Here is a 17,521-nt window from a genome sequence, read left to right on the forward strand (position 1 = left end):
GAGCACACTCTTAAAGGGAGTGCTCCTAATCTCATTTTGTTACCTTTATAAAAGACACCTGTCCACGGAAGCAATCAATCAGATTCCAAACTCTCCACCATGGCCAAGACCAAAGAGCTCTCCAAGGATGTCAGGGACAAGATTATAGACCTACACAAGGCTGGAATGGGCTACAAGACCATCGCCAATCAGCTTGGTGAGAATGTGACAACAGTTGGTGCGATTATTCGCAAATGGAAGAAACACAAAAGAACTGTCACTCTCCCTCGGCCTGAGGCTCCATGCAAGATCTCACCTCGTGGAGTTGCAATGATCATGAGAACATTGTGGAGTTGCAATGATCATGAGAACATTGAGGAATCAGCCCAGAACTACATGGGAGGATCTTGTCAATGATCTCAAGGCAGCTGGGACCATAGTTGCCAAGAAAACAATTGGTAACACACTACGCCGTGAAGGACTGAAATCCTGCAGCGCCCGTAAGGTCCCCCTGCTCAAGAAAGCACATATACATGCCAGTTGCCAATGAACAACTGAATGATTCAGAGTACAACTGGGTGAAAGTGTTGTGGTCAGATGAGACCAAAATGGAGATCTTTGGTGTCAACTCAACTCACTGTGTTTGGAGGAGGAGAAATGCTGCCTATGACCCCAAGAAAACCATCCCCACCGTCAAACATGGAGGTGGAAACATGCTTTGGGGGTGTTTTTCTGCTAAGGGGACAGGACAACTTCACTGCATCAAAGGGACGATGGATGGGGCCATGTACTGTCAAATTTTGGGTGAGAACCTCCTTCCCTCAGCCAGGGCATTAAAAATGGGTCGTGGATGAGTATTCCAGCATGACAATGACCCAAAACACACGGCCAAGGCAACAAAGGAGTGGCTCAAGAAGAAGCACATTAAGGTCCTGGAGTGGCCTAGCCAGTCTCCAGACCTTAATCCCATAGAAAATCTGTGGAGTGAGCTGAAGGTTCGAGTTGCCAAACATCAGCCTCGAAACCTTAATGACTTGGAGAAGATCTGCAAAGAGGAGTGGGACAAAATCCCTCCTGAGATGTGTGCAAACCTAGTGGCCAACTACAAGAAACATCTGACCTCTGATTGCCAACAAGGGTTTTGCCACCAAGTACTAAGTAATGTTTTGCAGAGGGGTCAAATACTTATTTCCCTCATTACAATGCAAATCAATTTATAACATTTTTGACATGCGTTTTTCTAGATTTGTTTGTTATCCTGTCTCACTGTTCAAATAACCCTACCATTAAAATTATAGACTGATAATTTCTTTGTCAGTGGGCAAACGTACAACATCAGCAGGGGATCAAATAGTTTTTCCCCTCACTGTATATGCAGGGATGGGATATACATTTACATTTAAGTCATTTAGCAGACGCTCTTATCCATTGAGAAGATTGAAATACTGCTAGTTTTCCCAGAAAACTGCCATTTTCGTCCCCTGCTAGCGTTGAACAACAAAGGAGCTGATTGGCTGACACTGCCATTCCAAAATGGCCATGTTAACTACTGATAGCTAGCATGAGGGCAAAAAGGACAGTTTTCTGAGAAAACTAGCTGTATTTCAACTTTCTCAGTGTATTAGTGTGGATAAAGACATATCCCATCCCTGCATTGAGATATTTTATTTTCTATATCTGGCGCGCGTTCCAACGTCTTAATATAACTATGATTGTGTTCAGACCCCAGTGTAAACAAGCGTAATGGTGGGGTCGGGATCTTCTGGCACCTAACTATGAGCTTTGGCTAGATGACCAGTTGACAGAATATGTCACCCCACTTGCCCTTTTAGTTACCATTAGCTAAATAGAATAACTTACTATTTAGTAGCTAAATAGATTGCTGCCAACATTTCCATCCAGCCAATCATGAGAAGTTGTCAGCTAACGTTAACTAAGTTAGCTAGCTAGCTACGGTAACTAGCTAACTGTGTCAAACTATTCAGCTAACGTTCGTTTTTTATTGTCTGAGCCTGGCTACTATAACTAGCCTAAAAACGACTAAATTGAATGTTCCAGGAGACGTGAAAGTTGCAAGCTTTCCCAGAAATACATTAGCTAAGAAATGATTAGATAAAATATGCATTTTCACATAACTACATTAGCTAGCTAGTTTTCTAGCCTAGCTTAGCTTGATATTGATAACGACGTTACCAACGCTAGCTAAAATTCATACCGTGGCTTCTTCTATTTGATCCTTGAAGAGTGAAAATTAATAAGGGTTTGCGAATACATCTCAAGACAGCTTTGTAGCCGAGACAGATACTGGAGGTTATTCCAATTCGGTCCATCTGACACGATGCTTTTCAGTTGTCAATGCAGCGAACAGCAGCCTGATTATTGCCTCCCAGAGCCTTGCCCTGGACTTGGACCGCATCCTTCATAGATGTATTTTTCAACAAGATCGGCATGCTCATTCTAGCCCATCTACATCTAGAGCTCAGCTCTATATGCATAAAGAACATCTTATTCTACTGACAACAATAATCATGTTAAATAATCTTAAATTGTGTTATCAGATTGCAGAGAATCAAGATAAAAAAAAATACAAATAACATGCGAATCAACTCTTTATTGTAGCTACATAAATTAGACTTTCTTGGGATAATGACTACAACTGTCTGAAATGAAAAAAATGTAAATTAAGTGATTGCTGATAGATTACAAACAGTCAGTTAGCCTAACAGTTTCATATGTGCTAATGGTATCATATCTTAACATCTTAATTCAGATATCTGTAAACATTTGGAATTATTTTCATTTTGCAAGCACATATACATTTTTAAGGGCTTTCAAAGTTACAGCTCACCAGGCAGAGAACAATAAACCCTTTATATATTTAGCTAGAAACAAAATAACACAACAGAAGACAATGGTGCCCTTCACAATGCCCATTATTTGTTTTCTTACCCAGGAGATTTGGATATTAGTGGATCAATACCAAGGTAGGCTACCACTAAAATTGAATAAAGAGCCAAAGCTTATCAGTGGTATTCCTGTCTAATTTCCACGTGACAGCACTGAATAGTCTTTGATTTTAACCCATCTGAAAAAGAAAAAAAACTAAATTCCTCCAGTAAAGGGGTGGTGTGTTCAGACAAATTATCTCTAATTGAATAAGATCAAAATATAAATTCTTAAGGAAAATGTAGGACTGTCATAATTGTACTTAAACATTTCAGCCTACTACTTAATGCTGCTGGTCTTACAACATAGATTTAGCAGTATCCAGCTTTCAGGTCCCTATAAGCTAATGAACAAAAAACACGATTCTGAGATATGGTTGAGGTCCACTGTTTAACTAAGTACAACCTCCCAGAAATCTTTTAACAGAAACTCACAAACAGCAGTTATTTGAAGAGAAAAGTATTACAAAACACATTTAAGTCAACATGCCTGCATGTTAAATATACCTACATAAGTTTGATCAGTCTCACATTCCTTACTAAATAAAGAGAGCATACGCATAAACACCTGGTGAATACACATTTTCCTACAATGGGCTTCAGCAGGGAAAAGATTGGAGTGTGTAACCCTCACTTGTGCCAACAATGTACAAAACAGGCCTTATGCCACAATAAGAACTGTAACCATCTTACCATTTTGATAATTGTTCTCATCAGTGCCTCTAAAATGAGTTGATTGTCAGATAGGTAAAAGATTTTGACACACTATCTGTAAGTGCTCAGCACACTTAATGTGAGGGATCATGGAGATGACAATTTGCCTCACTTCATCTGGTAACAATATTTTTTCAATTAAAAACCAAATAAAGGAATGGTCTGTTCTTTGACCATATTAAATTACTTTTTGTGTTTGATGTAAGACAGTTTTAAGTTCAGCAAGATAAGGATGATCATGATCATAAAGTACTGTATTTGATCCAATCTGAAATGTGCTGTTGACTCCCTCTGGTGGGCCATATATAGAGCAGGTGCCCTGTAATCCAGCCAGTGTTCATTAGCTCCAGCAGCCAACAATTTACCATGGAAGGCATACTTTTGTCCACTTCTTCCTCCCTCAGTTTTTCACAGATGGAAATGTCAATGCTCTCGCTATACTTCAGTGGAGAAGAGGATGCTTTGACGTTTGCTGTCCGGCGTTGGGATGCTCTGAAGCTGAAGGAAATACAGTAGGACCTGTACCTACACAGACAGAAGGGGAAGCGGGAAAGAGCAAAGGGAACAGATTATTAGAACCATAGAACATCATTTTGGGTTCCATGAATACCTCTGAATCTACCTCTGCAACAAAATCAACATTGACGTTCCAAAAGACACAGGTCTCCACAGTTTTCCTCCACAGATTTTGGCAGTACCTGTGACATAACCTCCAGTGACCAGTTGTCATTCATAGTGATGGGTTGCGTGGCATTGGCTGGGATCTTGCTGTCTTTCTCAGATGGGCGGAGCAGGGTTGGACCAAAGACCGTGGCCAGGTTGTGAAAAGACATCTTATTAACGCTCTCATTATCAGCAATCCTGTAAGAACACAGATGTCATAAGTGTACGATTGTGGGATGCCGAGAACAAGGAAGGAGAAATTAGCAACAGGTTTAAAAATGACAGATCTGTGACTGTATTAGTGCTGAGAGATTAGTGCTTTTTGAGGTCGGTTCAGTTCCGGGTTCGATTATTTCTCTCTCATGTGGGATATATGGTTTGTGCGTATCTAACCTAATGTAGCAGGCGTAAAAGTGTATCAGACCAGAGATCTGTATATAATGACAAGATGCTCATGTCTCTACCCTAACAATGGGAGTCGTTGTCCCAAAGGCGGGAAGGCAGGCGAGAAGTCCAAAATAAACCCAGCAAAACGCATTGGGCTTATTTTGGGCATATGTTGGCGAGAGTGGAACTTCTTGCTTTGCCTCTTCCTCTCTGATCCGTTTGAGATCGTAGTTAATTATCCCCGTTTCTGCTCTGAACTAGGTTTAATATTTGCTTAATGAAAACAACAACTCCCTTCAGCCTAGCGTCCCACATAGTTCTTGAATTGATTTATTTCATGAATGATTTGATTTCTCTCTAGAGAAACGTGTGTTGGGCCACAAAAAAACTAAAACTAAATGGAATCAAGTAAATTAACCGACATCGGTCAATTAGTTGTTTAATAACCCCAAAAAACAAAAGGATTGGTTAATCACTCAGCACTAGACTGTATTAATGTGACAGGATCAAACATGATGTCACTGTGGGGAGTATACCTCTTCAGGTGATCCAGCAGGAAGAGGAAGGTGACCAGGTTGGGTTCTGGGAGTGACAGCAGCAGGTGCAGCATACAGCTCTCCTTAGCCACACTGTCTGACAGGGCTGCAAGAGGACACAATTGTTTTAGTATTTTTAATACTACCTGATTGATGTTTAATGGTTTGCTAAATGTCACTCTTATGTTGTATTCACTACGATGAGACTAAATGCCATAGTAAGCTTTTTTGAGGTCACAAGGAGAGACTGACCGATGCCTCCAGCGAAGTTGGGGTACAGGTCATCTGTGAAAAGAGGTTCCGGCAGCTCACGGAAATACAGCTTCAGCGTTCCAGCAATGGCATTCACATCCATCTCACTCATCATCACCGACACATCCTTATTGTCTGTCAATCACAGGAAGGGAATGAACGATAAACTGGGGGAACAGTAAGTCGCAAGCCGGTATGAATAATAGTGATACATTCCTTGTATAGCATGATGTATTATTTGCTAAGGAAGAGATCCAAGGTCGGTGTACTCACTGGCATCAAATGCAGCCTTCAGGGCCTGGATGTCTGTAGCCACCCCTGAGACCCGGTAGATTCCTACCTCCTCCATGCCCCGGCGCTCGATCTCCTCTACACACTGCTTCACGATGAGGGGCACCTTAGACCGCTCCCGTCTGTCGAGGTCAAACACACACACACGTGGTTACACTTAATGCAGGATTAAAATTGGATTAATGCAGGAAACAAGAGAAGTCTAGTTGCTTTACACTAATGACTCAAAATACCTGTGACTGCAAAACTGGGTGTCTCATTTCTTACTTCTGTACACACCTGGTGTTTGTTTTATTGAGGTAGTGCATAAACTGAAAACAATAATATTTTTCAATTTTGATATGTAATACCTGTTCCCAAGTATGAATAAATTACCCATATTTTCTTTCTACTTTCGGAGTAAAGCAAACACTGAGAAAGACCTCCATCCTGCAAGTATTGCATCTTTAGCGCTATAAAAGGTTTCTCAAATAGACCATTCCCATAAGGGGCTTTAGTTATTTTTACAAACGATCATGAGAGACTTATGGTCCCTGTGAAAATCCCAAACAAGGCATGTCTTTGACAGTTATTCCTGACCCTCCACTGTTGCTTTTGGATTAAAGTGAAGGAGGTAGTAGGAGGTATCCCATCCATTTGAAAATATTAAGTTTGATCTGTGCTGGTCATAGAAATGTGGCATGCATTACATGAGGCTAGTCCTTCATGACAGGCTTAAAGGGATACTTCGTGATTTTGGCAACCGAGCCCTTTATCTACTTCCATATAGAGTCAGATGAACTCATGGATACCATTTGTATGTCTCTACATCCAGTACGAAGCAAGTTCGAGGTAATTTCTCACGCCAATGTCGCAATGACTAGAAGTATATGGTATCTACTAGCAGTTACCATAGACTTCCAGGCATTGCGCTAATGCTAGTTAGCAACTGACGTCAGACTGCACACAGAGACATAAAAATGGTTTCATTGCCAAAATCCTGAAGTACGATTTGGATCTGGGTGCGGAGGTTATACAGAGGCTAACAAACACACATTATTCACTCACTTGGTTACAACACTGATTTTCACTCCAAACACGCCTGACTGTTTCCGCGAGGGCATTCTCTTCAGACTGAACTCTCTGCTGGTGAACTTCATTGACAGCTTCACCTCAATCTTTACCAAGTGAAGTTAAGAATTAGCCAGGAGTCAGTGAAATTAAGAGTTTGGCATGTATCCTGATCCACACAGTAGACTTTAATATAGGGGGCATACTTCATATTGAAGTCTGTATTACACAGTAACTATCAGTGGAAAAACCCATGTAATTACCATGTTATATACAAAACATATTTAACAACGCTGGCCACTGGAGTAATGCCAATGTAAAGTTGTGCCAAAAGAGTGCTTTTGCTAAACAAGAAAAGCAAGGCAGTGTGGTTTCAGAAAGCTTTGTGAAAAACAGTGATAATTGTTTAAATTTAGGCTGGTAATACGTACCCCGTTCATGGTGATGACTGTTCTTTGCCAGTCTTTGGTTTGTAGTGTCTGAGGATCCAGCTGGAAAATATGGAGACATCTATCAATCAGAGCAATCATCTAACCCAGTAGAGACGAACTTCTCTGATAGACAGTGTGTGGACAACACGATGGCGTGGTAGGACTGATGCAGTCTTTATTCGCAGTACAGACATGTTGTGGTACTCTAGTAATGAAATTCAATCCATTATTAAGAACCAATGACATATTTAAACCTCTCAAAATCCTGCTTTGTATGAATGTTTAGCACAGTTAGCCTCTTGATCCTTTCCAATTAATCTAAAGCACAATCTAAAAATAAACCTTCAAATGAAACTATTCGATTGGAAAGTGTATAATTTCACTGAAGAAAAGCAAAAAATGTACGACATGATGGATTCAAAGAGAAAAGATGGTTATTTTTGTCTTTCTCCCCAATCAGCAAGCCTGGGCCTTAAGTAACAATTACCCTTCACTTGGCCTTATCCTCACGTAAACTTCACATGGTTGGGTAGTGTCAACTCATGTCACTGATCTATTTTAATCATGTGACTAATACCAAGTTGCCAACAAGCACGAGTATTGTGATAGATAATGCTAACATGACAGATGTCCTCTCACCTTATGGACCAACATATACATACTCAATCTAATTCCAAAAATCATTTTCATTTTGTTCTGTGGACATCAATTTCTTCTTACAAAATGTAGTGGATTTATCAAAAGAAAATAGCATTACGTATTAAGTATGAGAATACTGTACAACACATTCAAGGATACTTAACGGATATGCTCTGTGGTTGAGTGACTCATTGTGAGCGTACAGAACAGGGCTGCAGGCAGCTGAGAGAAAATGGAGGAAAACTAAACTTCCGGAGGACCTATCATCCTTTCACTCCCTCCCCTCTACCTTCTCTTCCACTGTATCCGCTGCAAAATGCACTTTCTACAACTCTGCATTTCAAGCTTCTGCTTCTAACCCTAGGAAACTCTATTCCACCTTCTCCTCCCGCCTTAATCCTCCACCCCTCCCCCACCATCCTCCTCTCACCGGACAAATGTGTCAACCACTTTGAGAAGAAGGTTGACGACATCTGCTACTCATTCACTCAGCCCATTGTGTCCACTGGTCTCACTCACATGCCTTGAGCTCTTTATCCCCCCTCTCTCAAGACAAAATCCTGCAACTAGTGAAGTCTGGCCGCCCGACAACCTGACCACTCGATCCCTTGCCCTCCTCACGTCTCTCATCCCTGACCATTGGCTGCGTCCCCTCTGACTTCAAAATGGCTGGAATCTCTCCCCTCCTCACGAAACCAACACTCAACTCATCAGACATCAAAAACTATAAACCTGTATCCCCTCTTTCTTTTCTTTCCAAAACACTTAGGCGTGCTCTCCCTGATCAACTTTCTCTCTCAGAACAATGTTATTGACCCTAACCAATCAGGCTTCAAGACGGGTCACTCAACCAAGACTGCTCTTCTCTGGGTCACGGAGGCTCTCAGCACTGCCAATGCGGACTCTCTCTCCTCTGTTCTCATCCTCCTAGATCTACCCTCTCAGGGCTCTGCATCTCAGACTCTGCCTCCTCTCCACCCTCTCAGGGCTCAGAGTCTCAGACTCTGCACACTCTTGGATTGCATCCTACCTAGCAGACAGCTCCTACCAGGTGACATAGAGAGGATCTGTGTCTGCATCACGTACTCTCACTACTGGTGTCCCCCAGGGCTCAGTTCTAGGCCCTCTTCTCTTCTCTCTATACACCAAGTTATCCAGCTCCTTCATATCCTCACATGATCTTGCTTATCATTGCTATGCGGATGACACTCAACTACTTTTCTCCTACCCCCCCTTCCTTCTGACACCCAGTTCGCGACACGCATCTCTGCGTGCCTGGCAGATATCGCAGATGTCAGCCCACCACCTAAAGCTCAACCTCAACCAGAAGGAGCTGCTCTACCTCCCGGGGAAGGCCTGCCCGCTCAAAGACCTCTCCAACATGGTTGATAACTCCACAGTGTCGCCCTCCCAGAGTGCAAAGAACCTTGGCTTGACGCTGTACAACACCCTGTCATTCTCTGCAAACAAAAGCAGTGACTCACTCCTGCAGGTTCATGCGCTACAATATCCGTAGAGTATGACCCTACCTCAGACAAGAAGCGGCGCAGGTCCTAATCCAGGCACTTGTCCTCTCCCGTCTGGACTACTACAACTCGATGTTGGCTGGGCTCCCCCCTTGTGCCATCAAACCCCTGCAACTTATCAAGAACGCTGCAGCCTGCATGGTTATCAACCTTCCCAAGTTCACTCATGTCACCTCGCTCAGCCACACACTCCATTGGCTTTCAGTCAAAGCTTGTATCCACAACAAGACCATGGTGCTTAACTTACGGAACAGCAATAGAAACTGCCCCTCCCTACCTTCAGACTATGCTCAAACCCTACACCCCAACCCGAGCACTCCGTTCTGACACCTCAGGTCTCTTCTTGGCCCTCGCACCCCTACTGGAGGGGAGCTCAGCCCAGTCCAAGCTCTTCTCTGTCCTGACACCCCAATGGAGGAACCAGCTTCCCCTTGAAGCTAGGACAGAAGAGTCCTCACCTCAAACTTGACTGAAAGCTACTTTGAGGAAAAATGTAATTTATGTCTGTGATATGTAGTTGTCCCACCTTAAGATGAATGCACTAACTGTCACTAAGTCACTCTGGATAAGAGTGTCTGCTAAATTACTCAAATGTAAATGATATACATTGCCTAGTGAAAGTCTACACACCCCTTGTACAGTTGTCACATTTTTCTGGCTTAAAAATAAATCTAAAATGGGATTAAATTGGATTTTCTTCCTATTGATCTACACAACGTACTTCACATTTTCAAGTTAGAGAATTATAGAACATTTTCCAAATTATTATTTTTTTAAACGTTTTGATTGAGTATGACTTTACACCCCAAAGTAAATACTTAGTGGAAGCACCTCTGGCAGAATAATATTCTACCAACTTTGCACAACTCTTAGGGCAACATATGTGCATTGTTTTTGTCAATTGCTATAGCTCAGTCAATTTTGTTGGGAATCATTGATGTATAGGAATATTCAAACATTGTCTCTGACTTTCAAGCTGATTTAAGTCAAGACTGAGACTGGACCACTCAACACCACTCTGAAAGCCATTCTGGTGTGTCTTTGGCATTACATTTATTGTTATTGTTCTGCTGAAAAAATACAAATCCCAGGGTTAGCTATTCAGAAGTTTGAGGCAGGTTTTCCTCTAACTTTTTAATGGGCTTTGCTCCTTTCATATTTATTTTGATCCTAACAAACTCCCTAGGCCTAGTCCCTGCTGGTAACAAGCATACCCATAACATGATGCTGTCACCACAATACTTAAATACAGAAGATCAACAACAAATACATGTATTTCAGGGCCTAAATTAAATCTTCAGGTTTGGATCAAATCCAATACAACACAGAGGGGAACCTTCTGTATTTTCAAGTATTGTGGTGGCAGCATCATGTTATTGGTATGCTTGCCACCGGCAGGGACTGGGGAGTTTGTCAGGAGCACAATAAATATGAAAGCGGCAAAGCCTAGGTAAAAAGTTACTGGGAAACCTGTCTCTGTCACCTGAATACCTAACCCTGGGATAGATTTTTTTAGAGGAACAATTACACATATTTTCTGCCAAAGACGCACCTGAATGGCTTTCCAAGTTGTGGAGAGTTTCTGAGTGGTCCAGCCTCATGCCTGACTTAAATCTGCTTGAAAATTAGACATGGTTTGAATATTGATGTACACCAATTGGTTCCCAATAAAATGCACAGAGCTTGAGTAATTTTGACTAACACAGTGGATATATGTTGTCCTAAGAGTTGTGCAAAGCTGGTAGAATCTTATTCACAATGATTCACAGCAGCAATGGCTGCTGGAGGTTCTCCCACCAAGTATTAAATCACTTTGAATATGTAAAGTAGGTTGTGTGGATCGGTGGGGGATCAATTTAATCTCTTTTTGGTTTTAATTTTATTAAAGGCAGCAAAATGTGACAACTGTGCAAGGGGTGTGTAGACTTTCACTAGCGACTGTACAACGGAGGATATTAAAAATATATACAATACCCTCTCTGTTCCGAAGCACAGACCATCCATGATAAGAAATATAGCTCATTCTCTCTTCTATTTGTGCTGTCTTTACCTTCTGTCTGAGCAGAGTGCTGCGGACCCTGCCCCACAGCCGTGCCCCTGTGCCTGGGGGCTTCCTGGGACCTGTGTCCCCCTCATCCTCCAGGGAACAACTGCTGGTGAACTGACTGCTGGTCTGATCCAATATCAGCTCTTCATCACAGATCTCACCCATACTCTTCTACTTAAGACTCAGTATCTCACTCTCTACTTTCACTAGCTAATGTACGGTTCAAAACAATGGGACAAACAAAACAAGGCAGCAGTCCAGAAAATATTGTATTGTCTCAAAGAATCCAGAGACCACTCTAGTCCTTTAATAGTCCAGTAGTCCCCCGGAAAATATCTGGGTGTCCCATCAACTTCTTAACCCCGTCATGCCATCAATCCTTGCACACCAGATGAACAAAAACAATGGGAACAAAGGCAGCCCCACGACCACGCTGCCTCCCTGTTGTCCCAGTTCCTAGGTGGATCTGTGGATTAACTCCTGAGAGTCCCCTCCTCCCCTGACTATGGCCACATGCTGGCAGCTGCTCAGAGGTTATGAGGACTATAGGGTGGGTATGCAGCCCCAGGTAGACACAGGTAGCTTCCTACAGCATCCTCATGGATCACCAGTTGGTAGATCTGTTTTGGTTCTAGTGACCCTGGCTCGTCCTGACTTCACCTGACCCTTTTTCCTCTCAACCAAACCCCCCCCGCATCTGATCTGTCTCTTTTTAATCCCCAAACATTTGGGAACACATGCACACACAACGTTCAGACTGCCTCTCCAATCAGCACTTATCTCAAATTCCACAAACAGATCAGACCCAGGCCAGAGGGTCATCACGCCCAACTTAATGGATGTGACGGACCACGTTGGCTGTGGATTGTCCAAAAGAGACAACACATACAGTAGATTGCCTATTCAATAAACATCCAATGTTAACCCTTCACTAACGAGACCAAGAAGGATCGCTCTCTGTCTCCCCCTTCCACTGCCATTGGTTGGATCTGTGCCAGGGGCTACATTTGGTCTGCTCGTTTCCCTTCCCAACTGTAATCCCCCCTCTGTCACACTCACAACACCCTATCACCAGTCAGGGTGAGGTGACCCAGCAGCGACCCCACAGCCCTTTTCCGCACCACAGAAACACACATGGTGGGATTACCTCCAACATTGCAGCTATTGGGGATGGCATACAAGATATGTCATTTTCACCAGCTATGATATCAATATATACTGTGTATTCATATATGAATATGTATATATGAATAGCATGTAAATAGTATTTTTTGTGTCTTTCCTTTATTTAACTTTTTTTCGTGTGAATTGTATGTAATATCTTATGTTGTTATGGTCTATAACTCTTCTGTACTTTGTCATGTATTTGTACATTGTATGTGGACCCCAGGATGAGTAGCTGCTGCATGTGCAGTAGCTTATGGGGATCCTAATCAACTAAACCACCTATTATTTCATTAAGCTATGTCACTGTTGCCTGGTGTGACAGGCAACACAACATGTGCTTCATACCCTCACTCCATACCTGTATCTGTCCTTTGGCCATGATCCTGTCAGTGTTCTCTCCGTCCTCCCTGTTTTGCTTGGCTTTGTTGTAGCACTTCTCATAACACAGCAACCTCAGAGTCTGAGATCCTTCCAGCTCAATCTCAAACTCCTGCAGGGAAACCGTGCAAAACCAGGTAAGAGACAGTCTAGCAGATCAGGCTGAATAATAGACACCAGGAAGTTGTGTTCTGAGTGCTAACGGATACATGGCATCCTCACCTCGTTCCAGTTGGGTTCTGTGGAGTCTCTGTACACACGTGTCTTGGCTTTGTTCACAAAGTAGCCAAAGGAATCCACCTCCAGAGTGCAGTAGAGATCTGTGTGGAAGAAGAGCCAATTACAATGGCTAATAGGGATACTTAGCTACGGAATCACAGTAGGACTGTCCTGTATGTACTTTACACAACACTGTTCAACCATACTTTTTGACAATCTCCACCATGGAACTTGCCATGTCCTCTGAATCTGTTACGTTTTAAGGGAAATAGTTCCCGTCCAGAAGAAGATTACATTTGGATTAACAGGTCGGAGATTGTATAAGATAAGAGATACTGTATGCATGTGAGCTGTACGCCTGACTGTATTTAGGACAAAGTGTGAAACGACAGGGGTTTTCCATCCAGACCGACCATGGCTGGAGCACAGTGTTCCTCGTTAATCCTGCGAGTTCTGACTTTACGTCAGCAGCCGCTCCACATGGGAATGCCTGCAGACTAGCAGGTGACAACCGGACTGGAGGGGACTGACAGCGGAATGGAAGGGCGGCCTTGGCAATACTTATTTCATGGGAATCAGGGTAGGACACCAACAATATGGGAAACATGAGCTGAGCCACTTACTCAAACTCTGTTTGAGTCCTGATGCAGAATGAACAATGACATTCAGAAAACCATAGAGTCCAGAGGATTCGTCTTCTAAAGAGAGGAGAGTGAATAGTCAGGAGTTGTTTCATCAAAAACAATATTAATAAACAACTCCCTCCCTCTCTTATTATAAGTTACATTACTGAACAGCCTTCCATTCTTACTAATACTGTGTCCGTTTCGTGTCAATGGCCTACCTTCTTTATTCATGGTCATTGGTATAGTATGGACCGTCTGAAGCTTCACACATGAGTTGGTGAGCATCTGCAGCTCCAGGGAGGTCAGAGAGAAGCTTTTGAAACCTGCAGGAGAAAATGGAGTTTAGCAAGAGACTGACAGCCACCGTCAGCTCAGTCATGGGACTGTAGCAACCATAGCTTATGTTGCAGAGAACACTCACACTTCTTCTGTTGCTCGCGGATGATCTCCCTCCACTCCGCACGCTCATAATCAGAGGAGATCAGGAATGTGAAGCCCTGAAACAGACAGAGCTCAGAAACATGTAGCCCCACAGTAGACCTGTTGGAAATACTGTACCACATCTCTACACCTGTAGGGGGCACCAGATCCTAGACCAAAATATTTCACAGTACAAACAGTAGGGTGTGTAGTTAGATATGACCATTCAGGACCATAGGTGCAAAGAGAGAGAGAGAGTAGAGGAGAGAAAACAGTCCGTGGCTGGCTCACCTTGCCGTTCCTGTTGGCCACTCTGAAGGCCATGCTGGGGGACATAAGCAGCAGCAGAGACTCCTGCTCCGACAGTTTCTTCTTAAAACGCTCTATTGCTTTCCCTCCTTTAGTGGTTCTCTGCACATACACATACAGGAGAACAGCACTCAGACACTTGTTGCTGTATCAACGCACGGCCTCTGTCATTGCTGGCTCCTCTTATGAAGCCACGATCTGGTCAAGGGTTCCAATATTACTCAAATAAAGTGATTTTCTCCCTTTCTGATGTCTGCGGTCACCTTTTCTCTCTGTATCTCGTTCTTGATCTGTGAGATCCTGATCTTCATGGCGTCAATCTCCTCTTCCTGGACCTGGGGGATGGGCGTGGCCTCAGAGTCCTCGATGGTCTGGAAGGTGAGGTCTGACAGCGGAATGTACCACTTGCAGTCATACTGCTGGCCTTTCCTGGAGATAAACACACACACACACACACAAATGATCAAACAACAGATACAGGTAAGGAACACCACACAGACATGAGATGGTTTGTGTACCATCTAGTCCATCAGTAAAGCTACACTCACCCTGCAGTCTGTTTCTTCAGCTTGGCACATAGTAGTAAGTCTGTGAAGAGGAAGACGTGGCGTAGCTTTCTAGATCCCTCCACCAGTTCCACCATGAAGCAGTCCCTCATCAGCTGACGGTTCTACAGGGGCAAACAGTGAATCACACATTCATTGAATAAAAAAAAAATATATATATACATATATTTGCTAGAAATTGTTACCATACCGCCACAGAGTGAAAAGCCGTTTTCCAGTAAATTCCCTGTCAAGCTGCTTTTTACAATGACTCTCTCTAGATCACGAGGGTCCTAGACCGAGAGGATGTTTCCTGGTGCTTATGCCAGTCGGCAAAACAAACCAAACTACATGCCAGAATCATTTTTCACATTAAAAATAAGGATTCAATATGAATGTCATCCTACGGTAGAGATTAAATGATAGGGTACATTAATTGCTCTATGTTCACCATCACACGACACATGGTAACAACGTGTAATTATGGCCGCCAGGTGGAACTATGATCTGATGAATGTGGCATGATTGGCTCTCGACGGGACACAGGAGAAGAATCTCCAAAATGACTACTTGCACTGAACAGTAACATAATATTTAAGCAATGATCTGAGCTGACAGTCTGTTGGTTCTGCAAAATAACTAACTTCTAGTGGCTGCCGGGATGAGTATATTCTCTTCTTGTCACAAGGAAAGAACAGAACCGCCGAAAACCTTTGTCTTCAAACAAAGTTGAGACCTGGTTGTAAAACGTGTAAATTAAGGGCCGTTAGGTTAAATCAGTGGCTTTGTTATCAAAGAGCCTGCGTTTACAGGAATAGATCCTAATTCCAGAGGGGTATACCACAAAGCAGGATCAATTATAGTTAGCCAGCTAACTTTGATAAACAACCAGAAATAACTGTTGATTTTCTGATACGTTTTAGGTTGTTGAGTCAATTAGACCATGACCACTTCCCCCCAAAAAGAAAAAAAGAAGTTATTTCAGAACATTTGGGGAAGTTAGCTGACTAAATCCTTGACCCTGCTTTGTAGTATACCCCTCGGAACTTCCTATAATCCTGCCTGGCTGGCCATTCCAGTTGGCGGTTGGTGAGTGCTGCTGTTCTGTTCTGCTGTTCCTTTGGCCAGAGCGTGGCTGTGGACGCATGGACTGTTTATACTGACCTTATACACGTCGGGCTAAACGCTACTTATATTTATCGTACCCACATGAGACTCGACCAACCCATCCAAACCATATTTCAGCAAAAACAAGGAAGAATCCACCAGGGAGGGTCCTTAATGGATTCATGGTCACATTATTGACATTGGTTACTGTCTGACATAGTCATCCTCCATTTTGAGATATCTGCTGACAAAATTGGTAAGAGAGGCCCAACTAAACTGAACCCTGGATTTCAATCACCACAGTAAGTATATACTTTTAGCTAGTCACAAGTACTACATTTATTTTGTCTTTAGCATATACCGGCCTATGAATTGTGGAATACTACAAAAGAGCAGTAATATTTGTCTGAGTTCCAGTCTCACGTTCACTTATGATAAGATGTCTGATGGTCAGTGGGGCAGGTTTCCAGTAATAATATAGGAAGTTCAGCAGGGGTGAGGGTAACCAGTGCGTGCGTCCACGCGGAAGGGTGGACAGATGCCTGATAAGGCGTGCTTACAGGTCATTTCTGGGAAACAGACTTCAGAGACGGGGACCGGAGGATGGGAGTGGGGGAACCAGGACAGGGATGTAGGCGGTGCGATGGGCTTTCCTGGTCAGAACCGTGGAGACCGTTGCCCTCCCGGTTTATACTACTTTATCATGAGTTTCCTCTACACTCCACTTCCTCCACTAATAAACCAGACACACAGAGATGACTCAGCAGGAATCTGACTAACAACACAGTTTTATTAGAGTTTCCAGACACAATGTTCTCATGGCTTTTCAATGTTTATACTACTTTTTCAGGAACTGAGAAGCACTGATTGGCTAATTTACAGTAACTCTTAGATGCTTAATGTATGGCTATGAACTGGTGTTGATGATTCCTTATCTTGAAACAAGCTGTGTAATAGGACACTATTTTGTTGACGGGTATTTTCAATGTGACCTCAAAGTGGCAAAATGAAATGAAGCCAAGTAGGAAGGCAATATAAGGGAGGGCCAGAGAGTCACAGGTCCAGGTCTGGGTGTCAGACTCCGTGCTAGAGGTTTTATCAGATCCACCAAAACCCAAAGAGTGGGTCCAGATCCAAAATTCTAACTTTTCCCTCAGGTCTGGGTCGGGTCCTGTTTGGATTGTCATCAGGTCTATGTAACTACAGCTGATAGACCCGAGTAAACCCAACCACGGCTCTGCATAGCATATTTATTTTACGCTAATAAGGTGAATTTATTTACTTATAGAA

General features: G+C 43.0%; 2 protein-coding genes across 7 annotated transcripts in view; both read right to left on the reverse strand.

Annotated features, from left to right (window-relative positions):
- Positions 1–2,400, reverse strand: part of LOC118358213 (cytospin-A-like) — a 31,974-nt gene extending 29,574 nt beyond the window's left edge. For all 3 annotated transcript variants that reach the window (XM_035735776.1, XM_035735775.1, XM_035735777.2), the window contains exon 1: positions 2,195–2,400. The gene's annotated coding sequence lies outside the window, so the exon portion shown is untranslated. The remainder of the gene's footprint in view (positions 1–2,194) is intronic.
- Positions 2,401–2,575: 175 nt separating this feature from the next.
- The window catches only part of LOC118358215 (breakpoint cluster region protein), a 52,137-nt gene continuing 37,191 nt past the window's right edge, over positions 2,576–17,521 (reverse strand). For all 4 annotated transcript variants that reach the window (XM_035735779.2, XM_035735778.2, XM_035735781.2 and 1 more), the window contains exons 9-23: positions 15,128–15,249; positions 14,843–15,008; positions 14,562–14,681; positions 14,272–14,347; positions 14,069–14,173; positions 13,848–13,922; positions 13,228–13,325; positions 12,986–13,117; positions 7,249–7,308; positions 6,815–6,924; positions 5,750–5,889; positions 5,477–5,611; positions 5,225–5,330; positions 4,337–4,499; positions 2,576–4,163 (exon numbers count right to left, since the gene is read on the reverse strand). In XM_035735779.2, coding sequence (XP_035591672.1) covers positions 4,074–4,163; positions 4,337–4,499; positions 5,225–5,330; positions 5,477–5,611; positions 5,750–5,889; positions 6,815–6,924; positions 7,249–7,308; positions 12,986–13,117; positions 13,228–13,325; positions 13,848–13,922; positions 14,069–14,173; positions 14,272–14,347; positions 14,562–14,681; positions 14,843–15,008; positions 15,128–15,249 — 1,698 coding nt within the window. In that variant the 3' untranslated portion in view covers positions 2,576–4,073. The remainder of the gene's footprint in view (positions 4,164–4,336; positions 4,500–5,224; positions 5,331–5,476; positions 5,612–5,749; positions 5,890–6,814; positions 6,925–7,248; positions 7,309–12,985; positions 13,118–13,227; positions 13,326–13,847; positions 13,923–14,068; positions 14,174–14,271; positions 14,348–14,561; positions 14,682–14,842; positions 15,009–15,127; positions 15,250–17,521) is intronic.

This window comes from Oncorhynchus keta, chromosome 25 (genome assembly GCF_023373465.1).
Source record: "Oncorhynchus keta strain PuntledgeMale-10-30-2019 chromosome 25, Oket_V2, whole genome shotgun sequence".
In the NCBI taxonomy this organism is placed as follows: domain Eukaryota; kingdom Metazoa; phylum Chordata; class Actinopteri; order Salmoniformes; family Salmonidae; genus Oncorhynchus; species Oncorhynchus keta.